At 35.2% G+C, this 26,032-nt stretch overlaps 6 protein-coding genes, 1 long non-coding RNA gene and 2 other non-coding genes across 12 annotated transcripts; 6 read left to right on the top strand and 3 right to left on the bottom strand.

The window, feature by feature from the left end:
• Positions 1-156: 156 nt before the first annotated feature.
• Positions 157-2,549, top strand: LOC133705242 (ATP synthase small subunit 6, mitochondrial-like). 2 transcript variants are annotated; one of them, XR_009844238.1, is made up of 5 exons: positions 313-410; positions 635-677; positions 1,409-1,452; positions 1,656-2,014; positions 2,141-2,549. XR_009844238.1 is itself a non-coding variant. In XM_062130384.1 (2 exons), the coding sequence occupies exons 1-2, from the start codon at positions 290-292 to the stop codon at positions 679-681; spliced, it is 168 nt and encodes a 55-aa protein (XP_061986368.1). In that variant the 5' UTR covers positions 157-289. The 2 variants fall into 2 exon arrangements, 1 of the variants encoding a protein (XP_061986368.1); XM_062130384.1 differs by lacking the exons at positions 1,409-1,452; positions 1,656-2,014; positions 2,141-2,549 and having other exon boundaries at positions 157-410; positions 635-681.
• Positions 2,550-3,385: 836 nt separating this feature from the next.
• On the bottom strand, positions 3,386-7,581 carry LOC133705241 (UDP-glucuronic acid decarboxylase 6-like). 3 transcript variants are annotated; one of them, XM_062130381.1, is made up of 14 exons: positions 7,404-7,581; positions 7,014-7,074; positions 6,734-6,836; positions 6,073-6,159; positions 5,765-5,852; positions 5,548-5,639; positions 5,347-5,411; positions 5,175-5,263; positions 4,827-4,904; positions 4,576-4,669; positions 4,415-4,481; positions 4,243-4,306; positions 4,096-4,136; positions 3,386-3,847 (listed from the first exon to the last, which is right to left on the bottom strand). In XM_062130381.1, exons 3-14 carry the CDS (start codon positions 6,821-6,823, stop codon positions 3,662-3,664), a joined length of 1,041 nt encoding a protein of 346 aa, XP_061986365.1. In that variant the 5' UTR covers positions 6,824-6,836; positions 7,014-7,074; positions 7,404-7,581; the 3' UTR covers positions 3,386-3,661. The 3 variants fall into 3 exon arrangements, with proteins under 3 accessions (XP_061986365.1, XP_061986364.1, XP_061986367.1); XM_062130380.1 differs by lacking the exon at positions 7,014-7,074 and having other exon boundaries at positions 7,404-7,580; XM_062130383.1 differs by lacking the exon at positions 7,404-7,581 and having other exon boundaries at positions 7,014-7,080.
• Positions 7,582-10,642: 3,061 nt separating this feature from the next.
• On the top strand, positions 10,643-10,715 carry TRNAR-CCG (transfer RNA arginine (anticodon CCG)). The gene has a single exon. It is a non-coding gene; the product is annotated as a tRNA-Arg (tRNA).
• A 1,120-nt stretch (positions 10,716-11,835) lies between these two features.
• On the top strand, positions 11,836-12,171 carry LOC133704837 (dolichyl-diphosphooligosaccharide--protein glycosyltransferase subunit 4A-like). Its single transcript, XM_062129856.1, has one exon. It carries the CDS (start codon positions 11,836-11,838, stop codon positions 11,947-11,949), a length of 114 nt encoding a protein of 37 aa, XP_061985840.1. The 3' UTR covers positions 11,950-12,171.
• A 933-nt stretch (positions 12,172-13,104) lies between these two features.
• Positions 13,105-13,176, top strand: TRNAH-GUG (transfer RNA histidin (anticodon GUG)). The gene has a single exon. It is a non-coding gene; the product is annotated as a tRNA-His (tRNA).
• Positions 13,177-13,925: 749 nt separating this feature from the next.
• On the top strand, positions 13,926-15,366 carry LOC133704739 (uncharacterized). Its single transcript, XR_009844115.1, has 2 exons — positions 13,926-14,091; positions 14,824-15,366. It is a non-coding gene; the product is annotated as an uncharacterized LOC133704739 (long non-coding RNA).
• Positions 15,367-15,792: 426 nt separating this feature from the next.
• On the top strand, positions 15,793-16,108 carry LOC133704738 (dolichyl-diphosphooligosaccharide--protein glycosyltransferase subunit 4A). Its single transcript, XM_062129681.1, has one exon. The coding sequence runs from the start codon at positions 15,793-15,795 to the stop codon at positions 15,904-15,906; it is 114 nt and encodes a 37-aa protein (XP_061985665.1). The 3' UTR covers positions 15,907-16,108.
• Positions 16,109-18,832: 2,724 nt separating this feature from the next.
• LOC133705077 (CASP-like protein 4C1) lies at positions 18,833-20,491 on the bottom strand. The gene is made up of 3 exons (XM_062130169.1): positions 19,751-20,491; positions 19,249-19,384; positions 18,833-19,144 (listed from the first exon to the last, which is right to left on the bottom strand). The coding sequence occupies exons 1-3, from the start codon at positions 19,957-19,959 to the stop codon at positions 18,929-18,931; spliced, it is 561 nt and encodes a 186-aa protein (XP_061986153.1). The 5' UTR covers positions 19,960-20,491; the 3' UTR covers positions 18,833-18,928.
• A 1,192-nt stretch (positions 20,492-21,683) lies between these two features.
• LOC133704355 (dephospho-CoA kinase-like) lies at positions 21,684-25,982 on the bottom strand. Its single transcript, XM_062129163.1, has 4 exons — positions 25,390-25,982; positions 23,380-23,534; positions 22,994-23,139; positions 21,684-22,219 (listed from the first exon to the last, which is right to left on the bottom strand). The coding sequence occupies exons 2-4, from the start codon at positions 23,485-23,487 to the stop codon at positions 21,775-21,777; spliced, it is 699 nt and encodes a 232-aa protein (XP_061985147.1). The 5' UTR covers positions 23,488-23,534; positions 25,390-25,982; the 3' UTR covers positions 21,684-21,774.
• Positions 25,983-26,032: the final 50 nt, after the last annotated feature.

Genomic DNA, 26,032 nt, shown 5'->3' with positions numbered 1-26,032 from the left:
AATAAAAAATAAAAAATTATGGAAAGAAAACTAAACTTCACGTTCATGAACAGAGGCCCAAAGGGCAAGAGAACCGAAGCCCACCGAAACTAAGCCATCAGAAAGGTAGCCCAAAGCAGGTCTACTCAGAATGGGCTGCACCTAAACCAGTTCAGTGCTAAACCATCATCAGTCAGCAAACAGATTCCCTCTGCATTGCCGTCAATTAGACGCCCGCACCGCAGTCATTGATAATTTTTTCAGCATCTAAAAGACAATCACGCAGAAGAAAGAATCGAAAAAGAGAAGGATGAGGAAGTTCGATCCATGGCCAGTATTCTTCAAGAGAGAATGGAACCGTAACTGGCCTTTCCTCGTTGGCTTTGCCATCACTGGCGCTCTCATCACCAAATTCTCTCTCAGCCTCACCGGTAAACCCCCTTGCCTTTCCTCTCTATTAAGATTTCAGATCTGGCGTAGTGATTCGTGTTTTAATCACTGCCTTAAGCTATCTTATTGCAATTTACTCACTCGATTAGAATTAATAAACATAAATGTTACAAAATCTTTATATTTCTGTCTTGGGTATAAATAACTGAAGACTGATTTAGATGACATTTCTACAGAATTAATGTTTTAATTTCCTGTTCTGCAGAGGAGGATGCGAAGAATTCTCCTTTCGTGCAAAGGCACAAAAAGTAAGTGTGCCTGCGAAACCCTAGATTACGATGATGTTGCCATTTCTTCACTCTCTTTTGTTAAAGTTTGAATAATAAAAGATGTAGCTATCTGTGTGTAGATTAATACATTACATTCTTATCCTTCTCGGTTAGTGAAAGATTTCTCGCCAATTTTGAGGGTTTGCTTTGTATAGTTTACAACATTCCAAACGGGGTCATTGCTTGTTTTAGTTTGCTAGATGTGCGATTCATGCGCCAATGAATCTGTATAGTTCTTTTTTTTTTATCAATCTACGTCAATGTATGAATCTAAAGCAAATTCTGCCTTCAAAAGCTTGTTATGAAGAAGGCCTGCGAGGGTGAGCACATGCATCTCTCTGTTGCCTAAGTATTTGAATGGCAACTATTTGGTTTTAGAACGTGGGGAACAATACTTTGTCGATGTTGTTTGTTAAGATTTTTCATTTCTGGTGTATAGGACAAAATGCCCTGTCAATTTTTATTTTTGTGGTTATGGATTTATTAGATGCCTCCTCTGTACATGAGTTTCTTGCATGCATGAGAGAAGAAGACAAGAATTAAGTGGATGATTTTGTGAAAGTTTTTCTCAAGCCTAAAGTTCTCAACCTGGACAATGTGGATTGCGTTCATTATTTTGTGGAGACTACCTGCATTTCTTTACGTCATTTCTTACCTTTACCTTTTAATTTTATCCGGTTTATGATTGCCGCTAACGTGTTGTCTTTCAGGCACTGATGCTAAACGAACCCTGTCTAAGATGAGCGGCCTTCTGGTAATTTTTTTGCCCTTGCTTCACCTCCTTCTCTGTATGCATGATAAATAACCATATCCAACAAGAAAGTGGCACTTAAAGGTGCCTTCAGTCAAAGCTTTTTTTGATGAAGAAAAAATGAAAGCTGCTTATCTCTAGTGCCTGAAAAACAAACATGGAACTAATCCTTGCAACATTCTAATAAGCTTACCATGCCTTCGCAGGTGAATTTGGAAATGTGCTCTCCAGGTGCCAGATCAATGCTTATTATGAAGGGCATTTAGCTTTGTTTGAGTTCATCTTTCTCCTCTTATTGTTTTGCAGAGTTTTTGTTTCAGTCACTTTGTGGTTATATATACTGATGACTTTTGGGTAAAAGAAAGGCTTTGTCTAGTTATAATTCACTGCATGCTACTGCTGTTAGCCTCTGCAATGTAACACTTTTAAGTGTGAAAATAAATGCACCATTTGAAAATTATTATTGTTTCCATGGTTTTGTTCCATAAAAAAAGGTTCAACTTTGGTGGTTGATTCAGCTGTCGCTGCTGAAGGAAATGCATTCAAGTGCATCGTTGAGAAATTGGTGAGGCTGCATGAAATTTGTGATATTAGTGTAGTCAACACATGCCAGGGACTCTTACTTTTCCAAAGTAAATGGTAGAGTTTGATTGTGCTTCTAACTTAACCTCCCCGGGAACCTTGATTGCAGCTTAGCTTTATGGTGAACTTATCAATTTCATCCAAATTTCTCATTCTAGGACCGTTAGACTGCAACATGATTTTGCCAACTCTAGATGCTGCGACAAAAAACGACAGCATCGATGCTGTTGAAACTTCTGATAGGCCATGAAGATATTTTCCGGCAGTCAATGAATATCAATTAGTTAGCAGCAAATCGAAGAGTAGTGGATATATCCAAACCGTGCTTGCAAACTTGTGCTTGGATATTAATACTCAATATATTTTTGGTATCTCACTGCACTTCAGACATTCATTGCATGCAGATTGTTAAGAAGTTTCCATTCCACCTGTTAAAGATTTCCAGATGTTGACGGGTGTATACCGAAATCATAGAAAATATTATAGAGATGTAAATTGTTATAATCCATCTTCTATCATCTCGTCTTTGACTTTTTGGAAGAATCTCTAAATGCCCTTTTGTTTTGCATCATCGCCATTAAACCTCAACTATAGCTGCAGGCATGTGTTTTGATTTTCTTTCTGCTGCCAAATCGGTCAAACATGATCGGTGCAAGAAATGAAATCAAGAAGAATCTGAGATGTGAAATATTAAGCTGATGTACATATGGGACACTCAACCCGACATAAAACTGGAACTACCGGTTAATTAAAGAATAGATGACTTTTTTTCATACAATGTTCAAGCAGGGGAGAAGAGATTGATTGAGTCTGCTGAACAAGTGAACGAAGCTTAGCTGCAGTATTGAAGATTTTGGGAATTCAAGCAATGGGACCGCTGGCAATATGATTATTATTGCTTTCTGTTGTATTTTGAAGCTGTTAGCTATGGCATTCTGCAGGTCGGTAGATTTTACTAGCAGTGGCCAATCTCTCCTCCCTCACTCCCTCTATTTCTTAATTTCTGCCGAAACAACTTGTTTCAAGCACCAATTTGGATAAAGCCCAACTCCCTTTTCCATTTCCTAGTTGGATCTGTATCTGTTGGTGAGAAGGGAGAGAAGTTGAATAGACGTAATGTGAATTTATGGGAGAATCTCCATTGTTATCCGTTCTTCTTGTGTTGTACAATTCATTTTATCAAATGTTATACGAGTCATATTGAGAGCATAGAAGCGGAGTGCAGTGTCAATGTATCTCTCACGTGGTTTCTTGAAAAGATTACCTTACTAAATTTAATGAATTGTTTAAAGAAATTGGAAGTGAGAAATATCATAACGCTTCCCTCTCTAGAAGCAACAAGAGCATACAGACATGTTGAAAAATTTATAATCATTCTTCTTTGATGTCACGTCTAAACCATTTATCTGGGTGTAGCTAAAATCAGGTTGAGAAACAACAAAATTCTTGATGGAAGCTGCGCCCCAGAAAAATCCTCATGAACATCTTGGGCCCAAATATGCTATTACCAAACTAAATTAACCAACTTCGGCCTGTTTTATTTTGTTATAGTAGTTGATAGCTGCAATAATTAATAGTTTCTATATTTATAGGTGGCTGGGAAATCAAATTCATGAAAATTTCACTTGGTTCAGTTCTCTCTGGGAACTTCAAGCCTCCGTCGGAAATCCTCCTCCATGAGAGGAAGACCATCACGCAGCTTAATCTTCGGTTCCCAGCCTAACAATTCTTTTGCTTTTGTGATGTCTGGCTTCCTCTGGCGAGGATCATCTGGTGTGTTCTCCACTCCTATGATCTCTACTTCAGGGTTGATAAGCTGCCAATGAACGTGATAAAATTAATCAAATAGGCCAAATTCATGCATGGAAAGTTTAATTGGTATTAAAGGTATTTTTGGTTTCCAGCTCATGATGATGGCGTCTGCACAAAGACAAGGACAGTAAACCCAGCACGTAGAAAATACAACCAGCCATGGAGCAACGTGCTAATTTCAATGTGTCCCAAAGAGAAATTATTCCAAGCAAATTCATATCCAGGAGGAGATGCAGGCAAATTGAAACTAACCTCCTTAACAGTCTCCGCAAGCTCCATCATGGTGAATTCACCTGAAAAATCAAACCTTGGATTAATAAGAGTAACAGTTTCCATCTATTTCAATAGATAGGTCGCTAAAGAACACCAAGTGATTTGATACAGAGCTTGAAGATTAACCTGGATTTCCAATATTAATAGGCCCAGTGTTCTCTCCTTCCATAAGTCGGATGAGGCCATCAACCTTCAAGTATTTGAAATAAAGATGAAGGGCACACGAGTAATTAAGACCCAATCATGACAACTAATATCATCTACCATCATTTAATGCAACGAAAAATTTCTAGCCTACCATGTCAGACACGTAACAGAAACTCCGGGTTTGGGTTCCAGGTGCTTGAACAGTCAAAGGCTCGTTACTGTATAAATTCACAGAACATGTGCCAATAAGATAAAAAGTTGCGACAAGAACTTTTTCAAAAAATCACAAGAGCTGTTGTTGTTCTGACTTACCGGATTGCTTGGGCTATGAAATTGCTGACAACACGACCATCATCAATGTTCATTCTGGGTCCGTAAGTGTTGAAAATTCTGGCAATTCGTATCTCTGGCATAGGGGGAAAAATAGTGAAGATGTTTTCGATGTGGGAAATCACAAAGAGAGAGGGAAGGAGAGAGCTAGTGAATATGTTTTGAACATTGGAAAATCACAAAAAGAAAAGATAACTGTTTCAAAATTATCTCGGGGAGAGCGAGCTACATACCTATCCCATGCTGCCTGTGATAATCAAACATCAGAGTTTCAGCTACTCTCTTTCCTTCATCATAGCAGCTTCTGACTCCTGTAAAAAGTAGCAACATATCCACAAAAGTTAATATGCATTGCAAGTGGTTCGAAAAGTACTTATCCCGAAATACAGTATATAAGGCATCTTCAAAGAAACGAACAGTTTGATGAGGAAGACTTTTGTTCCCCAAGGAAAAACATAGAAATATGGTTCAACACCCCCCACCCCACACATCAATCTGCATGCTAAGAGTTCATAAAATAGGTTACACTACTACATGGAGATAACTTTTCACATTTACAAGTTAATGGAAATCTAACACACCAATTGGGTTGACATTTCCCCAGTAGCTCTCATCCTGAGGATGTACAAGTGGATCTCCATAGACCTCGGAAGTTGATGTAAGCAAAATCCTGTTTGCCAATTAATGTAGCTCAGTAACAAAGGATCATCCATTATGAAATAATAACTGCGAGCTAGAGTAGCAGTCTCAAACCTTGCTCCAACTCGCTTGGCAAGTCCCAACATATTCAATGTCCCAATCACGTTTGTCTTTATGGTCTGTCATGCATAGCAATTTTACAGGCCAAATGGCAATTCAATGGTCAAAATAAGGATTCACAGTCACAAGAACTTAGAGAGGGAGAAGTGAACAAATATATAGATAAGGACAGGAGCATGATGTACACAGGCATACCTTCACAGGATTATATTTGTAGAAGATTGGGGAAGCAGGGCAAGCAAGGTGGTAAATTTGATCGACCTCAACTAGCAATGGCTCAGTGACATCTGCACAGAAATAAAGCAACATCAACATGGCCATTTTAATCAATGAACAATAGAGAAAGCAAGACATCATTGACATGCATTGGGTTTGCACTGCTGGACACGCAAGAAGTTAAAAGCAACAGTACCGTGACGAATGAGCTCAAATCTTGGATGACCGATCCATTTCTTTAGGTTGTCCTTAGAGCCAGTGAAATAGTTATCCGCCACAATAACCTAGGAGACGTAATGAACATAATTCAGAATAGACCAACCATGAAATTCAAATATTACTTACAAATTTTTATATTCTATGAATGTGTGGAAATGCTTTCCACTTGTTATTGGATGGACAACTGTCTGTTCTTATTGAAGCAAAACAGGCATAGCCAACTCAATAAAAGCCTGTCAATCTTCTTGAATATCTTCAGATGATTTTGAAACAAAATGTGCTTACCTCATTCTTTTCATTTTCCATCAACCTGTCCACCAGGTGTGAACCAATAAATCCAGCTCCTCCAGTGACCAAAATCCTCATATTGGACTACCAAAAAAAGAAAAAATCTTTTATTAAACAGAAGGGGACGCCATAGTGACTGCTGAGAAAAACTATATGTTTCTGATAATACCACCAAACAATTACCCTCTATAAAAAATCTCAATTAAAGCACGAAAACATCCACAATCAAGTGTTAATGCACAGGTACTTTTCAGAAACCCTTCCATGATGGGAAAATCTACCATTGAAATATTACCGACCCTCAATGAACTCAAAATCCAGAAAGTAAAACTAGATTGCATCTAACAAGATCTAGCAAACATTTTCTCTGAATTGCACTCGATTTTAATATTATAACTTCGGCATTCAATTTTAATATTGCAACTTCTTTTCCTTGCAGTCCAAAACTCAATGCAACTGCATTGCAATCCAAAACAACAGATATAGAGAAATAAAAAGTAAATCGCAAATTGGATATCGATATGTAGCTTGAAATTAATTTATCACGATTTTGTGCCATGCAGATCATGTATGATACAAAAACTTAATTGAATACCAGAGAAAAAACAAAAAGATCACAGCATTTATAAATGGAAAAAAAAGAGTCAAATAGTTATACCTGGAAGTACTTGGAAAATCTTAAAGGAGATGGAGTTGGAGGAGCTTTTGTTGCAGAGTTGTGATTTCCATTCGAAGCCTCCTTGGCCATTCTTGTTCAATTTCTAAATAAAATCAAGAGATTAAAAGAAAAATCTCAATCTACATCAATTTCACAAACAACCCAGAAAGAGAAAACAGTGGATGATCATCAGATGCATAAACAACCCAAGAATTAAAAACTCAAAAACCTCATATCAAACCACCCGACAAACATCAATCCAAGAAAAAAATCAAATCACCTGAGTGATGTGAAAAAAGGTCAAAATCTCAAACTTTGCTGCGAGCCATGAAACTCAAAGACTGCAGCTTTACATAAAGAGCTCAATTGTAACCAAATTGGCTCGAAAATTTAAGGTTAGCAGCTAATTATGAAAATAAACACACTGACAAACTACACCAACTTGTGACAGAGAAAGAGAAAGACAAAGACGCATAAATTAAACGGGACTTCGAAATCACGAGAAGAACAAAGCTTCAAATGCCATAACAAACCATACCCCACCGAATTTTTTTTTAAAAAAGAAAATAAAAGATGACCTCAGATCTGAATCTCTCTCAATCCCGACATCCTTTTCTTTTCAACAAAAGAATAACAGAAAAAAAATCCCAAGTGTTTGAGAATTAATTACCAGGATCACTTTTGCAGCAGGAAGAATTTGAGAGAGAATTTTATAATTATTATATTTATTTTGATGGGATTTAAAGATATGAAGGACTATATATATAGTGTCCGATGTTCGATTGAACGTCGCCGTTGGTACAGGGAACTTGTTCGATTTCAATCGAAAGACTCTCCGTCCCGTTGCACTAAAGAGTAGGTACACGTCAGATTAAGGTTTTTTTCTCTTTACTACAGACATGCATTTGTTTACGTCATCCGGTTAATTATCCTGGATCATGGAGTTTGGTAAGGTAGGGCGAGTCTACGAGATCCGTGTGGTCACGCAAGCTTTGATATTCCCACGTTACCTATCCTCCAACATCGGTTCATGGGTACGTGTTATCGTGTTATGTTTTGTTTTAGATTGTAACTGTAATTATGTTTTAAAATATATTTTATTTAAAAAAATATTATTTTTATTTTTTAAAAATTATTTTTAATATTAATACATTAAAATAATTTGAAAATATCAAAAAAATATTAATTTAAAATAAAAAAATAAAATTTTTAAATTTTTTTCAAAAATATTTTTGAAACGTAAATATAAACATCCCTACGTTTATTGACTCTATAATTAATCCATTTAATCTCTATGGACTTTGAGTTTTTGTTGAATTACTCTTTTAGAATTTTTTTAACGTTCTTAATTATTGTACTTATCTAAGGTATATTCCCTTCAGGATACATGTTAAGAGCTATCCAATTGTTAAGTAAGAATTTAAGTTGAAACTGTCATTTAAAAAAATTAATCCTGGTTTTATTGAAACATCTAAAATGATTAATTAATTTAATACCTAGATATCAAATATCAAATTATTTAATTTATAGTACACAAAAAAATATTATTTTAGTAAATTACTGTTCTTGAATGAAATTATTATATCAAAAAATAAAAACAATAAAACACGAGAGGAAGATTGTAAAAAGAAGAGACAAGATTAAATTAAGAGTTATCGTAAAAGTTTTGGAAAAAAATAGCCCCCTTCTGTTTCAAATATCCCCCTCGATCTTAACCCGTGTTTCATCTCTCACAAAATTGTTTTTTTTTTCCTGATTGGCTGAGACCACTGGTAGCTGGTGGTCTAGCGACCATGTGATTTTTAACTCGGACAGCTAATGATCCAGGAATGATTCAAATGAACTCTCCGTAATTATCTGCCACGTAAGATACAGCACGGTTTTTTGAAAAATGTTGTCAGTATATGCCTTGTACGTGCCAGCATTATCATCCTCGTCAGATCCAGACCCATCACACGTCTTCACTCCGAAAATATCACCTACCAGTCTGCACCCAAGAAAGAAACCATTACTGACCAATCTCTACTCACAGCCCATCACGTAATGGCAATATATTAATTGTAGTCCTTTGGGAAATCTTCTTATTTGTTAGGCGTATCAAGTTCAATATTCTTGTAATCTTCCATGACAGGTGCAGATCATATATAACAAATTCAAAAACGAAAGGAAGGGGAGGATGATCTATTCCATGCGGGAATATTACGCTGCATTCCATAATTTCACCACTTGAAGGGGAAGCATCCTACCTATTTGGTTGTTCTTGCAAAAATCTCCACCGAGAACAGGTGGCGATAGCGACTAGAAAAATACAAGGAGAAGAAGAAAAGCGGTGTTGATGTGTAGGAATGCACTGTATTCCAGTATTTTACCATTTTGATTAGGGGAAGCATCCTACCTGTCTGGTTTCCGAAAGCTAAAGTGACGCATCGTGTTGTTGAAGGGGCTTTGTTATGTTGTGATCAGGCAAAGCTCGCAGTCTTCCTCGTTAAGATCGGTTTTTCAAGGTCTGCGTCTTGAGCAAAACAAGGAAAAAAAACAGAGCTAGTAATAATTCAATTCCTGCGAGATAGTAACTCAGTGCCTTAATTAGATATCTACGATCGATTATCAATTCCTTAAACTCATGGATATTATAATATGATTAGAATATCCATGAGTTTATTTCAACTAATACATGAGTTAAAAAGGTCTTTTAAAAAACAAATGAATTCATAACAGTTCAACAGCTTATTACCTAACATTTAAAAGAAAAACTAATTAATAACGTTTAATTAATACAAAAATTAAGTTATAGATATAAATATAAAAACACGATATTGAATAATTTAAATTAAAGAGATTACAAAATTATTAAAAAAACACAAAAATCAGATAATTATTTACTAAAAAAGAAACTGTGCTTCACCCACTACAAACTTGTGTGAAAGCTATTTGTATGTAATACTAATTTCACAAAACAATACGAGGTGGCTGTTTTTTAGTGGTGAGAATTGCACCCGAGGAGACCTGTGCCATCATTTTCCCCTTCCTTTGCTAGCAAGTCCCAAGCTTGCAGCCAAGAGTTAATAACTCAAGAATATTCTTAATCAGCTCAAAATATTATTTCACCTTTCTCTCTCCAATATTCTTAATTAATTTTAGTTGTAGACATGAATATTCTTTTTTTATGCTCCCATACATAGATTGAATTTTTTATTTAATTTCATATATCTGCACTTTTCTCTTATACTCAATTGATTTTTAAGTCTCAAGATATACGTAACATATATATATATATATATATTTATTTATATATAAAAAAGAGAAATTTTGAGAAATAAAACCTAAAATTTCCTTTTTTAAGATTAAATTCTACCCTTTAAAAATAAACATATTTGGACATTAAAAAATGTTTTTAAGTACCACATTCAAAAAATTGCCACACTTGGGCTTTGCCTCTTAAAAAAAAACATAACGTGGGCCATTAAACCCATGTAACACACACGACCCGTGATTACCAAAAAAACCCATCGACTTGCATTTAAAACTTAAAAGCAGCAGCTGCTGCTAGAAAACAGAGAGATCGCGAGAAAGAGAGAGTCCAAGAGACCCAGAGACAGAGAGCAGTTACTCCCGTCGTTTGAGATCTAGCCATTAGTTTGCCCTTTTCGTTTCGGATCGGAAAAAAGGGTATGTTTTGTAATTTTCTCTTTTATTTTCAAGTTTCAGAGTCTTCAATAGTGATAGAGATCGTAGATCCATATAATCAAAACAAACAATTGCATCGAAGGTTTTTCTTTTTCCTTTTTTCATCCTTTTAATTTATGTTTAGTTGTATTCACATGATTTTGAAAGGAGGAAAGTAGGTCTGGTATATAATTCATGATATGGTGATTAATAAATAAAACAGTACGAATAGAAATCACAATTGATCGCATAGCGGAGTGGATATCGCGTTAGACTCCGAATCTAAAGGTCGTGGGTTCGAATCCCACTGCGATCGGTTTCCCTTTTTTTAGTTTTTCTTTTTTCATTGTATTTTTTTTTCTGTGAATTTTATGATTATGAAATCTGGATTCCCATAATGGGAAATTGCATTCTATTGCCTGAAATTGCTGACCTGTTGCAAAAGGTTACAATTTGTTTGACTGAAGCTTGCATCTCTAGTGTACTATGGAAGTGGTACTGCTTGAGATTGTCTTGGTTTAGCACTGGGTTTGCATTGATGTCATTGCAGGTTTGATGTTTGAACCTTGTCGAGTTGATATATCTTGAGTTTGTGCAACCTGCTGTGAGAATATGAACTAGCATTTACAGGTCCTATTAACAACAGGAAGCTATCAGTGTGAATTTAGATGCTGTAGGGTGATTGGAATAAGTCCTGATTAATGGAGGCAGTGCCTCTACATCAACATGGGAAAATGTGTTGTAGTTTGTCGGAGAAATGAAATGTGCGCACATCTGAATTGAAGCTAATAAATCTGGGTTCGAGCTGTACACAAGTGACTCTGAGTAACAGAAACCATCCTTAATCTTAACTGAAAGAATTAGAAATGCGTTTTGTCTAGTATTTCCATCAACCGATAAGGAATGTGTCATGTTACCAAATAGACCAAGCTAATGGTGATTGTGATGGGGTCTGATTTTAAGTTGCCAAATTTGATCTGCAGGGCGTAATCGAATGAAAGTAAAATGATGACCGTGTCATTTCCACTCTTGCATGTGTGTATTTTTGTAATTTGTAGTTTGTCTTCAGTGTTTTTTTTTTGTGTTGACTATGATCCCTCTTGTTCACCATATGCTTGCATTTCCAGGCTTCCTTAGACTTCGATAGGAAATATAACCGTCTAAATGGGGCTTGAAAGGCCTTTTTTACATCCATTTTCTAATATATACAGACTCCCTTTCAGTTTTCTTTCTAGTAGTAACACAATAAGCTGAGAGGGAATGGAACCAAATAGTGATTACTACATGTAGGATTTTGAATTCAGTGTCCTTGAGGTTGTCAACCTTGTAAGCATAGTATACAGTCTCTTTTGTTAAAGTCAGATAAAATTGCAAACACATTGCTATCAATTTTGTTGTGTTACTGATAAATTTGCCCTTTATTTGTGCTTCTGCAGATGTTTGATGATCAAGATCTCGGTTTTTGTGCCAATTTTCTTGGCATTTTTATATTTGTTCTGGTGATCGCATATCATTATGTGGTGGCTGATCCAAAGTACGAAGGCAACTGAAACTTGTGTTATACACTCTCAAATAAGTGTCCAAGTGATAGTCAGACTGTCAATTTTGTTAGCTCAACCACAGTGAAAGGTTTAAATAGATTGTTGCAGCTCCTTGATGTTTTCAATTTCTTTTTGAGGTTTTAGAACGTTGTTTGTGGCAAAGATGAGGATTATATGTATGAGATTACCGGTGTTTTTACAATGATGTAATTCTATAATAAATTCTTCAAACTTGCACAGGTGCGGAGTAGGTTAAAGCTAGGTTGGACTGGCTTAATATATAATGAAATCCCCTGAGAGGTATAAATGAACAAAAAGCTATATCCAATCAAAATGTATTTATGAAGTCATTGGAATTTATATCTCTTGAGCAAAAGATACATTTAGTTTTATTAAATCCTCTCATTGCAAAAATGGTAGGTGAAAAATGGGAAGAACATCATTGAGTAACAAGGAGGAACTTAGAGAAACGAGTCATCCCACCACCAGTGGAAATCGATGCATTGAAGTGCTGTCCGTACCAATACAGCATAAGAATTTTAAAGAGAAGATTCACCCAACGTAAATAGTTGAGCGAGAATTTTTCATGTTTCTTTAAAAAAATAAAAATAAAAATTAAAGGGGAGGTGAGACAAAGACAATAGATGAGTTTTAGCTGTGATTATGGTTTTTATTTGTGGCTTTTTAAGTATTTGGTAATGTTTTAAAAGCTAATGTCACATTTCTTTTTACATGTTATTTTTTCAAGGTACAATTTATATCTTTTCAAAAATCACTCTTACAAACCATCACTTTTCCGAACCAATCTTAAATCTATAATAGAAGAAAGTAGCAAGGACGTTAATATGTCCTGGAATGCACTTGTCATGAAGGTGTAATTTAGTATTGTATTTCAAATGACATTTTATAAAAAAAATAATCTTTTTATATTTTTAATGTGCTTATATTAAAAATAATATTTTAATATATTTTTAAAGAAAAAACACTTTAATTTCTATACAACTCCAAAATGAACAGAAAAACAATATATATTTTTCTTATCCATAATAATGTAAATTCTTTTTTTTTTTCCGTGTCCAGTCTCTTGACCGAAACAAGAAATGTCCATCTAGGTGTGGTTTTAGACACGATCATAATTATAAGTTGAGATCACAGTGTCAACTTGTGGCTGTAGTTTAGTGGTGAGAATTCCACGTTGTGGCCGTGGAGACCTGGGCTCGAATCCCAGCAGCCACACAATTTTTAACGATGTTCTATATTGAGACTTGACACTCGCAATTTAATCCCTTTTCTTTTTCGATTTCCTGTTGAGAGAGTGGCAGTTTAAATTATCATTCCATGTCTTTGAAACTTGGAAGGGTTACCGTTACACGAGGTTTTTACATTACTGTAGCGTTTAATATTGTTGCCTTTTTGCTATCCCTTGAACCTGGCTATTTCCGTTCTTTTCTTTCTCCGGTCTATCGACAAATGCTTGCTAGTAACCACCGGAGCACGAAAACATCATTATTTTATAATGCAACAATGATTCCGAGCCTTTTCAGTCGAGGATGACAGTGGGGCTGCGGGATGTATAATTCGTCTCCTTCGTGCTCAAGACAAGTCTTTATTGGAGACTTTTTTAACGGCATTTCTCTATCTAGTAAATACATGAACTGTGAAGAAATAAAATATTTTTATATTGATCAAATAAAGTTATATAAAATAATTTTATTAGAAAATAATTTATTTTAGATACATATTTTAAAAAATTAAATCATCTCTGTATATATTTTAAAAAATAATAATAATTAATATAATAGTTTTAAGCCAGGCCCTCCAGGAGGGCAAGACCCAATGACAGCTCCGCCACTGGTAATGTATACTTTATGACCTTTCAACCAAAAGACAGATCCATGATCTCTCATAAGGCCCACTTAGTTAGATATGGGCTGGGATAGAAAGGCCCAATACCTTCCAGTGGGATTTCCAGTCAACCAGAGTAAGTAAACGGACGTATAGCAAATAATCATCAAATGCCTCTCGCGTTCCACTCCCGTGACGTCCACAGAGAGCGCGTCACAGGGAGCCACGAAGAGCTATCTACTCTCGCCGTTGAGATCTAGTCAGTAGTCACTCTTTTAGCCTTCTCGCATCAGATCAGCTGAAAAGGTATGTTTGATTACCTCCCTCTTACTGCAATTTCGGTTTGCTTTGTTCTCCAAATCTTGGTCTTTTGCAACGAATATAACTCGATGAGAGGGAATTCGCACTAACATAATTGGAAATTGCATTTGATTGTGGAAAGGAAGTGGCCTATTTAGAAAATTTACTCTCTGAATTTGGATCTCTATTGTAGAATATAAATGCTGTCTGACGTACTCTCTCGGATTTGTGTATCTTGGCACTTCTCTTTTGGGTTTATACTTCACCTAGCATTGTTTGGAACTTTGAAACATAGTACATGGTGGTTTGTTTCCTTAGTTTTCGCAACTAGGCTGGAATTTTCTTATTTTCAGGCTGTATATGTTTCTTTGTTTTATCATCAATCTGTTGGTTGAAATGGAATGTGATATGATATCCCAATAACGCTATAAAGTTAGTTGAGATTTGAGGGAAATAAATTTGTTGTTTATTCGAGTTTCTGGAAATTTTGTTATGGTGCCAAGGACACTGTCACGCCTTGAAAGACAAAGGGTGTTTAGGAGGGTGTCAGTGGTTGTTATTCTGATTTTCAATAGTTTTTTTTTTTTTAAATAAATTAATTTTTATTTCAGCACAACAAAATTATCTCAAAAGATACAAAAATATTAATTTAAAGCAAATAAATTTTAATTTTTTTTTTTCAAAAACACAAAAACAAATAAACCTGAAGTTTTGATTGTACTGCTTCAAATATTGAAGGGAATTTCGGTGCAACTGTATCTGCCCCGCGGCACCTTTGTGCCAGGAAGTCATGGGAAGTTTCCTGCTTAACAAATAGCTGATGAGCATGTCTGGCATTTTTTTTACTATTCCTACCAATCCAGGCTAGAGAGTAGCAGTGTCAATTTAGGGACTGCCTTTGTGATTAGAACAGGGAACGGTGTCGATTTAAGGAGGAAAAGAAATATGCATGCTTGGCAAAGCTATGACTATTCAAAGTGAAAACCAGGATAGGTCGAGAAGGTGTCCTTTTTTGTTTCCTTTCGTTGGCTTTGCCCGCTTGACTGCTATGCAGTTTTGAGTTGTGTGCGAATCATTAAGTTGAATGTTAGATAACTTACTTTTGTCTAAACGAAATGAATCTCTAATGCATTTCATTCTCGGCTGATCTTAGTGATGGGAATTGTTCCATGATAACCAACTAGTACTGGGTAGTAGCATTACTGTTGGGATTTAATTAAGATTTGGCAATTTTAATGTGCGCAGTGATTAAATGAAGAAGTATGCATGGCTTTTTGATTCTTTGTTTTTTGTTCATAACTCATGGCTTGTTTTATGTTGCTGCTTTCTATTAAGCCATCTTGTCAACTATACGTGGGTATTTCTGGGCTTGGTAAGATCATAACAAGAATTTTAATATTCTTTAAAGACCTTTAACATGCTGCAAATACATCCATTTGTCCTGTGAAGATGAAATAAATTGCAACAATAGATCTCCCCCTTTTAATGATCTCCTCTAGAGTAAAAGCATTACAGCTGAGAGGGAACGAAACTTAATAATGCATACAGGGTATTGAGCTCACACCATCCCTTGGGTTTTCAATCATGTTAGCGGTAGGACAGCCACCTGCATTTCTTTTAATGCAACAGAGTGAATTTTAGTCTTGACATTGTCAATTGTGGTTGTGTTACTGATGATGCATTTGGCTCTTATTCATGCTTCAACAGATGTTTGACGATCAAGACCTGGGATTTTTTGCCAATTTTCTTGGCATTTTTATATTTGTTCTAGTGATAGCTTATCATTATGTGATGGCTGACCCAAAGTATGAAGGCAACTGAAATTGGTGGCGTTGTACACTCAAATAAGAGTCTGAATGATAGTCAATCAGTGTGAATTCATGTAGTTTGATCATTATGAAAGTTTCAAATAGAACATTTCAGGCAAATTCTCTAACGCTTCAAACTTTTTGAGGTTTTAGAATGTGAAGTTTGTACGCCAAGGATTTTGGGAGAAAATCAATATCTCTACCATGCCGCATAACTCCATGTGCCACGACATTTTTTATCCTCATTGGTGACGAAACTTGCATACCTCTTTTTATTTTTTTTATTTTTGGTTATATGCTGGAAAGTAACCATCTCAATTTAATAATATAATTTAAGTTGTTAATTGAAGTTTTAATATATAATTTATATTATTTTTTAACATATCTTTTTAAGTGAAAATTTTTTAGTTTAAAATTTGCATAAATCTATACTATTTTGTGTTTAATTTTTATTAAATAAATAGGGATGGTGAGATTCAAATTTGTAACCGTTTGATCATCAAGATTTTAATATCATGTTAAAAAATCATTTTATTCTAATAGTTTAAGTTATGTATTTATATTATTTTTTAATATATGTTTAAATTTAATATATGTTTTTGAATGAGGTTATGTTCACAAGGTCTTCTCAACCAAAATTAACGAGACAATTATGGCATCATTTGGGAATGATATGCAAATTGTGTTTTATAAAAATTTAATTTTTTTGTTAAAAATTAATTTATATATATGTATATATATGTTTTGGATCGTTTTGATGCGTTAATTTTAGAAATAATTTTTAAAAAATAAAAAATATATATTATTTTAATGTATTTTGACACGAAAAGTATTTTGAAAAATATTCATAACTATATTTTCAAACAAGTATTTTTTTAAAATTAAAATTAGAGTGCTCTTGGCTTGCAGGAGATTGGCAGTTGGTTTTTGTTATATATATATATATATATATATATATATATATATAGAGGTGATAGGCTAAAAATTCCAGAAACGACATTTTAACTTCCAGTAGCCCACCTTCGATAAAAGCCGTAGGCTAAAAATTTCATATATATAAATATGCATTACAATGGTAACTTTAGACGCCTTATCTAATCAAAACAATCTCATCGAACTGTTTGTTCCTCCTTTTAGTGGCATCTTTACATCACTAGAAGAAGATCAAGATACCCTATATATATATATATATATATATATATATATATATATATATATATATATATATAGGTACGATGAAGGATGAAGTTCGTACTACCACCTATATTGTTCATCACCGGGTTCTTATCACGAAAGTGTTTATCGCTTGGAAGCTGTAATGGAGTCGGGGATAATGCTGCAGGGGAAATCCCTTCATTTCAAAACTTTTTGGTGTCATTTGAAATGAACAATAACCAATAATTGAAATAAGATTTATTTTTTTTAATGGCTTGTTTTTATGAAGAGAAATACTGATTAAGGGAGTATTTGGCAGTGTGGATGAGATTGTTTTTCAAATAACTTTTCGTGTTGAAATGCATGTCAATGATATATTTTTTTTAAAAAAATTATTCTTGATATCAACACATTAAAACAATTTAAAACATATAAAATATATTAAATTTTAACAAAAAAAAATTAAATTCTTTAAAAACACAGTTACTATTTTTCCAAACATATTCTAAAACAATGATTTTATAATAATAATGAAAATAATAAAGATGCTTGTCCCTTTGTGGTAACAGTGATAAGAAGGAATGGTGAGTGATAATAATAATAATATATTTTAATAAAAATTGATGGAGTTGAAGAAATTACGAGAATTAACAGTGGTGGTACTATAATAATACTAATATAATGTTTTTTTAAATGGTGGCGTTGATCACGGGTTGGAGTGGTGATAACGGCAGATATATTGATATACAATGAATATAAATAATATATTATTTTTTTATTATTTATTTTTATTATGACATCCTCTTTAAAAATAATTTAATGTTACGGTATGCTTTTGATATTACCATCTCAATTTCTAATTCAACTAATGTCACTGTCAATTTCGAAATCAAAAGAAACCGTAAACACCCAATTTAGATGTGATGATGGCTTGTTTAATACTTCAAAATTACTGATAAAATAAAGCCTAGAAAACGGAAAAATTACATTGAGGAATTACCTTAACTTATTATTATATACCAGACTAGGGCTCATTTTATTTTGTGTTAGTAATTATTTTTTAAAATGTTTTTTATTTTAAAATATATTAAAAAAATATTTTTGCATTATTATATCAAAATCATATAAAAAAAGAAAAAATAATTTGAAGTAAAGAAAAAGTAAATGTTTTTAAAATGCTATTGCTTAAAAACAAAAAAAAATATACTCTAAATTTTCAAAAAAAATTTACAAGTTTAATTGCTTATAAACTCCTCATAAATTCATGATCACTGTTGCATAATAAGCTTTAAATCTCCATCTGATTTATTAACAAAAAGATACATGTAAAAAAAGTACCACATGGCCATTTATCTTCTTTTTTTTTGCAAATATTTTTATAATAAATCATGTTAGATTTTTTTCTCATTTTTTTATCTATTAAGATAAGAATATTTTTTAAAAAAATTAAAAATAAATAAAAATAAATTGAGAATAAATTCAAGTTACACTAATTCCCGATAATTCAAGGTGTAAAAAAAATAAAAAATTAAAGATGCATAAATTCAGATGTAAGCTACTATAAATTGTCTAAAATCGAACCTAAATGAAAATTTGACCAAAAAACACACAAAATATCAAACACAAAATAAACAAATGAGTTCAGTGATTGAATTGTAATAGTAGTTATTTTTAATTAAAAATATATTAAAATAATATTATATTTATTTTTAATTTTCAAATCGCGACAATCATTCATTCTTTTCAATCACACACAGTAAAAACGTGAAAAATGGTCTCACGCGTACAAAAAAAATATTCCCTCACTGTGCAATCTTAATTAATTTCATACACTATTAATTTAATCAACTAATAATCTAAACATAAAAACGACTAATAATCTAAACATAAAAACGAGAGCCGTTGATTATAAAACAAACCACCCGAAAACCCGAAAACAAAGACGAAACACCCAAAAACAAAAACCCGACAAAACCCAGAGCAATCGCAATATCTGACTGCACACAGAACGGCTTGTTATCAGTACACGCGGCTTTCATTGTCCTAGCCATTTCCGTGCCGGTTGAGTTCGCTGACAATAACAGGTACGCAAACACCTGCACCACGCGCACACCATCAAAACTCTCTTGCTCACTTCCAAGATGATTAAAACACGCATGCATACATACACCGACGGACGGAGGGATACGAATACGTTTACCTGATCATGGCCGAAATCGAACCAGACTTGGCAAATTTCAGGGAAGAGCGTGGCGTTTCTTGAAATTTCCCAAACGGCGGCAGTCATTTCGAATAGAGAGTAAACGGCGACGATCGCATTCGCAGCAAAAACGTATCTGTCAACATTTTTAAGTGATTTTAGGAAAGAATTTTGATAAAATTAATTTTACTCTTCTCAGACATGCAGAAATCGTGAGGAAGTAGTTGGGTCAAATAAAGAATTTTCAAACAATTTTGGACTTCCTAAAAAAATCGAAAAAGCAAAAAGCGGGAATAGGTAAATTTTTCTTTTTAAAAAAAAAAACTGAATCTAGAGCATTTGAAGAGACATCCCTTTTGATTCTTACACTTTTTTTTCCCTCACGAACCAAACAGGAATTTACAGCAAAGAAAAGAGCTTAAAAGAGAGAGAGAGAGAGAGAGAGAGAGAGAGAGAGAGAGAGAAAGTAGTTTGAAATCTGTGATATAATATGTACATATACCTGAAAGCGTCAAAATTGTACCAATGAAAGGAATCAGATCCTCCAGAGTTAGTGAGCATGAAAACAGCAGAGGCAAGAGAGAAACAAAAGGCAGAGAATCGAAAAACAAGAATGAGTGAGTTGAAGCGTTTCAGCTTCTGTAAGGAGATGGTGGAGTGGAAGTGTTGCTGGGTCTCGCCGCCGTTACGGTGGGGATGTGGAGACCGCATGATTCTTGATGATACAGCTGGTAATTATTCTGCGGTCAGAGAAATAGGGAGGAGTCGTGAGAGAGAAGAGGGGTGAAAAGGGTCGTTAGGTATCGAGTAGTGAAAGGAAGATATGGAGAATTTTGAGGTGGAAGGTTGAGATTGAGAGGAGGAGAGTTGTTGAAAGTCACGGGACATGACATGGGGTTTCAATGTTTCATGGGATTTTCGAGAGAAAGAGGAGTGAAAAGATTAAAAGAAAGCAAGGGGTAATTTAATGTGGGAGGAAGGAGAGTATCGATTGAGTGGGGTTATTGATAAAAGATTGATGAGAATTGAGATCAACAGTAGAGAATAATGAGTCGGTGAGGTTTTGAGGAGAGATTAGAGAGAGTTTTTGTTTGCTAATTTTGTTCAGACTAGAGAGAAGGGAATAAATAAAAAGGAGGTAGATGAGGTGAGAGTTTGCTTCAACTCTCTCTTTCTTCTTCTTCTTCTTTTCCACGAACAAAACATCTTTTCGTCTCGAAATCCTGCTTGCTTTTTTTTTTTTTTTTTTGCTGATTGATTTACATTATAATAATTCCCCACTCTCTTTAGTTAAAGCGTGAGCAGTAAAGCACTGCCTCATTTTCCCATCTGATAATCATCAAGTCAATATTCCAGACATCTTGGTTCTACATATTCACACAGCCATTGACTTTGATTTTTCTTTGTTTTTGTAATTGACTCTGGACAAGTCAGCTACATATTTTTGGGTAAGTTCATGGTGGGTTGTACTATCCATTAATTATGCTGTTTTTTGATTGGACGTAGTGAGTTGGTAAATTCAATTAGTTTAAAGCTCTCTTGTTGTGGTGACAAGTTAGTAAAATGTCACGGTCATTTGCATGATGGATTTTTTATATATATATTTCTGAGAGAGAGCGAAATCTCGGCACCTAATAATTTATTTGCATACCCATGGGTGTGTGTTTTGACTTCGAGACTCGCCGAGCTTGAACAGCATGCAGGCCGCTTGCTTCTGGTACCTGACCAATTGATTAAGGTTTTGATGCATTTGTAGTCTGCTGCATGGCTTTGGTAACTTGCATAGCAAAGGATATATTGCAATTGATTTAGTTTTGGAGACATGTTAGGTGAGCTTGGTTGGCAGCTGTGGAATGTTTTTCTGATGTACTGGTGTGAATAAAGAAGGAAGAAGAAGAGGCTAATCCGCATTCTTGCTAATTATTTGGAGATTAGTTAAGCACGGCCCCCGGGAGTCATAATTCATTTGAAGAACGCAGGTTGAAAATCTAACATGTGGCCGGAATCCAGTGAGCGAATTCATTTGGAGATTAGTTAAGCACGGCCCCCGGGAGTCATAATTCATTTGAAGAACGCAGGTTGAAAATCTAACATGTGGCCGGAATCCAGTGAGCGAATTTCTTTCAACAGCTAAAGTGGGAAGCCAAATGGCAAAATTACGACACCGCAGAGTTTTAGCCTCTTGCAGGACAATTCATGAACTCGAGTGCAAGATAACTTCAAATCTTGTTAACACGGGCTTCTAGACTCATCGGATGTCTATCCCATAAAAAGCTCATCTGACGTCTTACTGTGGTCTCCTTCCCTCCCTCTCTCAAAAACCATTTCCACGCACAAAACGCATTAACTTCATCCTAAAAACATTTGGACCGACCGCAGGAAATTCAAGCTAGGAATTGCTTTTACTTCCACTCCTGGCAAGACATTTCATAGTCTGGAAATTGTTACCGAATACTACCATATCTTTTTTTTTTCATAAATAAAATACAAGGGGCGCTGTTAAGCAACGGGAGTTTAGATTTTCAGCTATAATTTGCTAAGAACATTTTTTCCAGCAACTACTCCAATAACAGTGAACACAAGAGCCGAGAAGGCTCCCTGTCTTGAAAGCCAGAATTCAGTCCACGTCAAAGGCCTGGTAACCTGGACCAATACCTTCTGAAACTGTTCCTCCAGGTCCTCCAAGGAGCCAGAGTTGTCAATGACAATATTAGCCTGTGACCTTTTCAAATCCAGGGACATCTGCGCGTTTATTCTATTCCTGGCATCTTCCTCGTTGATTCTGTCTCTTGCCATGAGTCGCTGAAGCTGTGTTTCAGTGTCAACCCATACAACAGTAATGGGTTTTGTCCACTTATCCATCTTGGCTTCGAACAGCAAAGGGATGTCTAAGACAATTACCTTATAACCCTTCAACCATAAACTCAAAATTTCCCAAAAGATGCCAGAGGATATATAAGGAGCCAAAAGCCTGAAAGAATACAATAGCCAAGCATCAAAAGGCGTGTAAAGTGCAACTTTTGTGACATTGTTTGATAGAACACTATCTCAATCAAGAATGCCTCGGAAAAATTTAGGCAAGGCCAATAAAGTTTTTTTTGGGGCATAATATCCCAGATACAAAGAAATGACGAGATTAAAAGCTTGAGATTTAACTTGGACATACAATCACATGAATTAGAAATTCACGGGTGTGACTTCACAAAAGGAAAAAGGATATACAACAATCCGCGTCAGGAATGAATGCGAACTGAATTTACTACAACATGCATGCCACGGACATCATGTATGAGCTTCTTAAACTAAAATTAGCTCATTTTTATCCATCTACTAACGATATTTTTTTGTCAACAAGCAACGAATTTGGTTCTTGTTTCATTTTATAGACAAAAGAAAACCAAAGCAAAGTATGATATTTGCATGATTCCTCAAGTCATACATCTGCAACTCTAGCCAAAAGAACGCGCTTTTTCTCCGAGAAATTTAATATATTCTTTCACGCACGAGTTGAGCCCATATAGCTTAGAGCATGGACATAAAAATATGAATAACTTGAGACCATGTCATTTCATTAAACATTTATTAACTCCAGCCCGACAAGCTAGGACCTAAAAATTAAAATGCAGCCATTCTTTTAGATACTTCATTTCATAAGTATATTTTCCCTTCCATATGGTCCAAATGCTATAAATATAATTCATCTGTCATTCCTCGAACACACGACACGATACTAATTAAACTGTACCGATTGAGAAGCTGACGCTTCCCGGGGTCAGAAAACACAATCTGGCCCAGCTTTGGCCTATCAACTTCCCCATTAGCTTGCAGTATGTCCTCTCCAAATGCTGCAACCACCCCCTTATATCCACCGGTGCCTTTCCTCAGTACATCCTGCAATCCATTTGATTCATAACCATAACCATAAACAAATCAGCTTTAATCGGGAATAATTCTTTCAAGCAGCCATGAAAAGTTGTAAAATTTGGCAGTCATGTCCGAATATGATGTAATGTAATAATCAGATTGTGCCATCCAAAACAAGAAATCATTCGTGAAATTTACCAAATAATGAGATGCATGTGCAATGCAACCAAAGCAAGAGATAAGAAAGAATCAAGGGGGAGTACCCACCCGAGCAACAATATCAGCATCAACGACAGGAATGCCATGGGACTTGAAAAGATTAGAGACAGTACTCTTTCCCGATGAGATTCCACCTGTCAATCCCACTATCCTCATTTTCACTCTCACTCAATTTCTGTATTGTCAGTGGTCTTCCTGCCCTTCTGCCCGTGTACATAGATAAATGTATGTAATTAATTAAGCAACACCACATACATCGCGTAAGAATGCAGTTCCACTTCGGCAATCACATAAGCATATAGGATTATTTTCATAACAAACTATCATTACTTGAAATCGACTCTAACTTCAACAAATAGATTGCAATGCGCAAAAATCACATGTCGTTTCCTTGTTTCAAACTCTCGGCCTTAATAATAATGATAATGAAGAAAAATTTGGACACCTCCAGTTTTTAATCTCGAACTTTTTAATTCCAGCCCTATCACTTGCCTAATTTACATGGAAGATAGAGAAATGACAGCACCAAGTGCCCGTTAGTCAATGGTTAGAAGCTGCGGGGTTCAAATCTATAACAAAAGGAACAAAAGTGCAGGGCTAGGAGTTCAAAGTTCAACCAAAAAGATTACATGGACAAGAAGCACACCATGTAGTATATTGATAAAACAAAACACCACAATCAATTTATATGTAATAATAATAACAACAACAACAAATGGCAACACCACCACCATGCTAGCCTTTGAACCTTTGCCCTCCTGAATTGTGTCAGCACAAGCCAGTAAGCTACTATGGTGTGTATCAACAAATGGCAAAGGTTCAAAGGCTAGCATGGTGGTGCGTGGAGGAGGTGGTGGTGTTGCCATTTGTTGTTGTTGTTGTTACATATAAAAAGGTATTTTTGGATCCTTGTATGTTTGTAAAAGAACAAACTCAAATGTGCTGGAGTTCCACCATGGTGTTCAATGCAGTGTGGCAATGAAGGAATTTAGTATAGGTCAACAGTAAGCGCTTTCACATAATCCAGGTCACTGGTCTATCGTGTAGGGCAATAGCAACAATCTCGACATAGAATTGCAACTTGCAGGTTGGATCATGTTGGTCAGTTGTTTAAGTTGAGCTTGTTGCATGAAGCCAAACCAGCCACTAACCAAGATCGGCATGTATATGCATTAAAAAACAAATGAGCTGATAAAATGAGTCTAGTATGGATTTCCAATCCCAATTTTAAATGCGTGCCAAAAATGTTCTGAAGAGCATGTGTATGGATCAAGTAGTGAAAGGTTCATAGCATCTAAATTCAATATTGGAGACAAAGAAAAAAGGGAATAGAGCAGCACCTAGTTCCCCGGTACTAAACAAAAAACCGTACCCCAACCAGACTCCTGCTGTTTTAAAATTCAAAACAGAAGTCTTGGGAGCAAGTCTTTAGCTTCTGTATTCAGTTTAAACTTAAAAGTGTCCACATTCTCATGTCATCCAACTCAGCATCTCAATTTCTGAAACAATTTGCATAAAAATTCAACAAAGCACACCCAACAAGCTCAAAACTCTTAGACCAGATTTCAAAACAAGACAGTGAACCTGGTTTCCATAAACAGACCCCACATGAGCACAAACACTTGATACAGTACAAAATGTAGTCTCACTGAGTTTCATTTACCGAAAGTAAAGAAAGACACCATCGAGCTTGCCCCAATTTGAATAGCTAAAAATCGTAGTGTTCCACGAAACAACAGTACGTGCTGGCATTTTATCGAACAGGAAGAGAGCAATGCCTGGTAGGTCAATATTTGGCACGTGTGGTCATTGCAATGTTTGTAGAAACCATGCAAGGGGAATGGGTTTTTGGTGTTTGGTAATGGGTCTTGGTTTCTCTAAGAGCACATTTACTATTCACTTGATTCAAAAGAAAAAAAACTCCAAACAACAAAAACAATCGACAATATCTCTACCGACCATTAAAATAGATGTGGGTATTTAACAAATTATCCAATAAGGCTTCTTCAAAATAAGGTCGCAAACTTAAACCCCAGAACGTGAAAGAGGGACGCTTACTTAAGGAGGATGACGAGGAGAAGTGGGATGCGTGGGAGGTTTTAGCAGAGATAAATTTGAGGAAGACAGTGCTGAAATCTGACGCTAAGCCCGAGTAACGGTCGCTTGAGTGTAGGAACTTTGAGACTCGAGGGAGCCAAGGATGCTTGTCGTGGTTCATATTTAATGGTAAGGAGGCGTGAATTTCATCTTAGTCCTTATAAAGTCACCAATTTTCCATTTCCACCCTTGTATATTTAAAATCTACAAATCCCACTCTTCTAGTGTTCAGAAGTTTCAGTGTTGTCCCTTACAATCAAAATCCCGTACGTTCTGAATTTGGTAGAACTCATGGTTAATTGGGATTTTAAGCGTGGTTTTTTACATGTCTGGGGATCTAATGGGGGGGGGGAAGAGAGATAAGATAATTATATGAAAAGGAATCAATCTTTTGTTGGTTATTTAACAGGAAGGGTAAAATTGGCTTCTAAAAACATATTTTTACGTTATAGTCTCGTAAAACTATAGGGAAATTTGAAATTATAAACTTAAAAGTGGGAAATTTATGACACTACAACGTAAAAATATAGCCTGCCCAACAGAAACTTGAAAGGAATAACGAATGCTCAGTTATTTCATGTTTTCAATTTGAACATATATATAT

Source organism: Populus nigra, chromosome 10 (genome assembly GCF_951802175.1).
Source record: "Populus nigra chromosome 10, ddPopNigr1.1, whole genome shotgun sequence".
In the NCBI taxonomy this organism is placed as follows: Eukaryota; Viridiplantae; Streptophyta; class Magnoliopsida; order Malpighiales; family Salicaceae; genus Populus; species Populus nigra.
The sequence above is the reverse complement of the archived record's forward strand: the minus strand, read 5'-3'. Positions and strand labels throughout refer to the sequence as shown.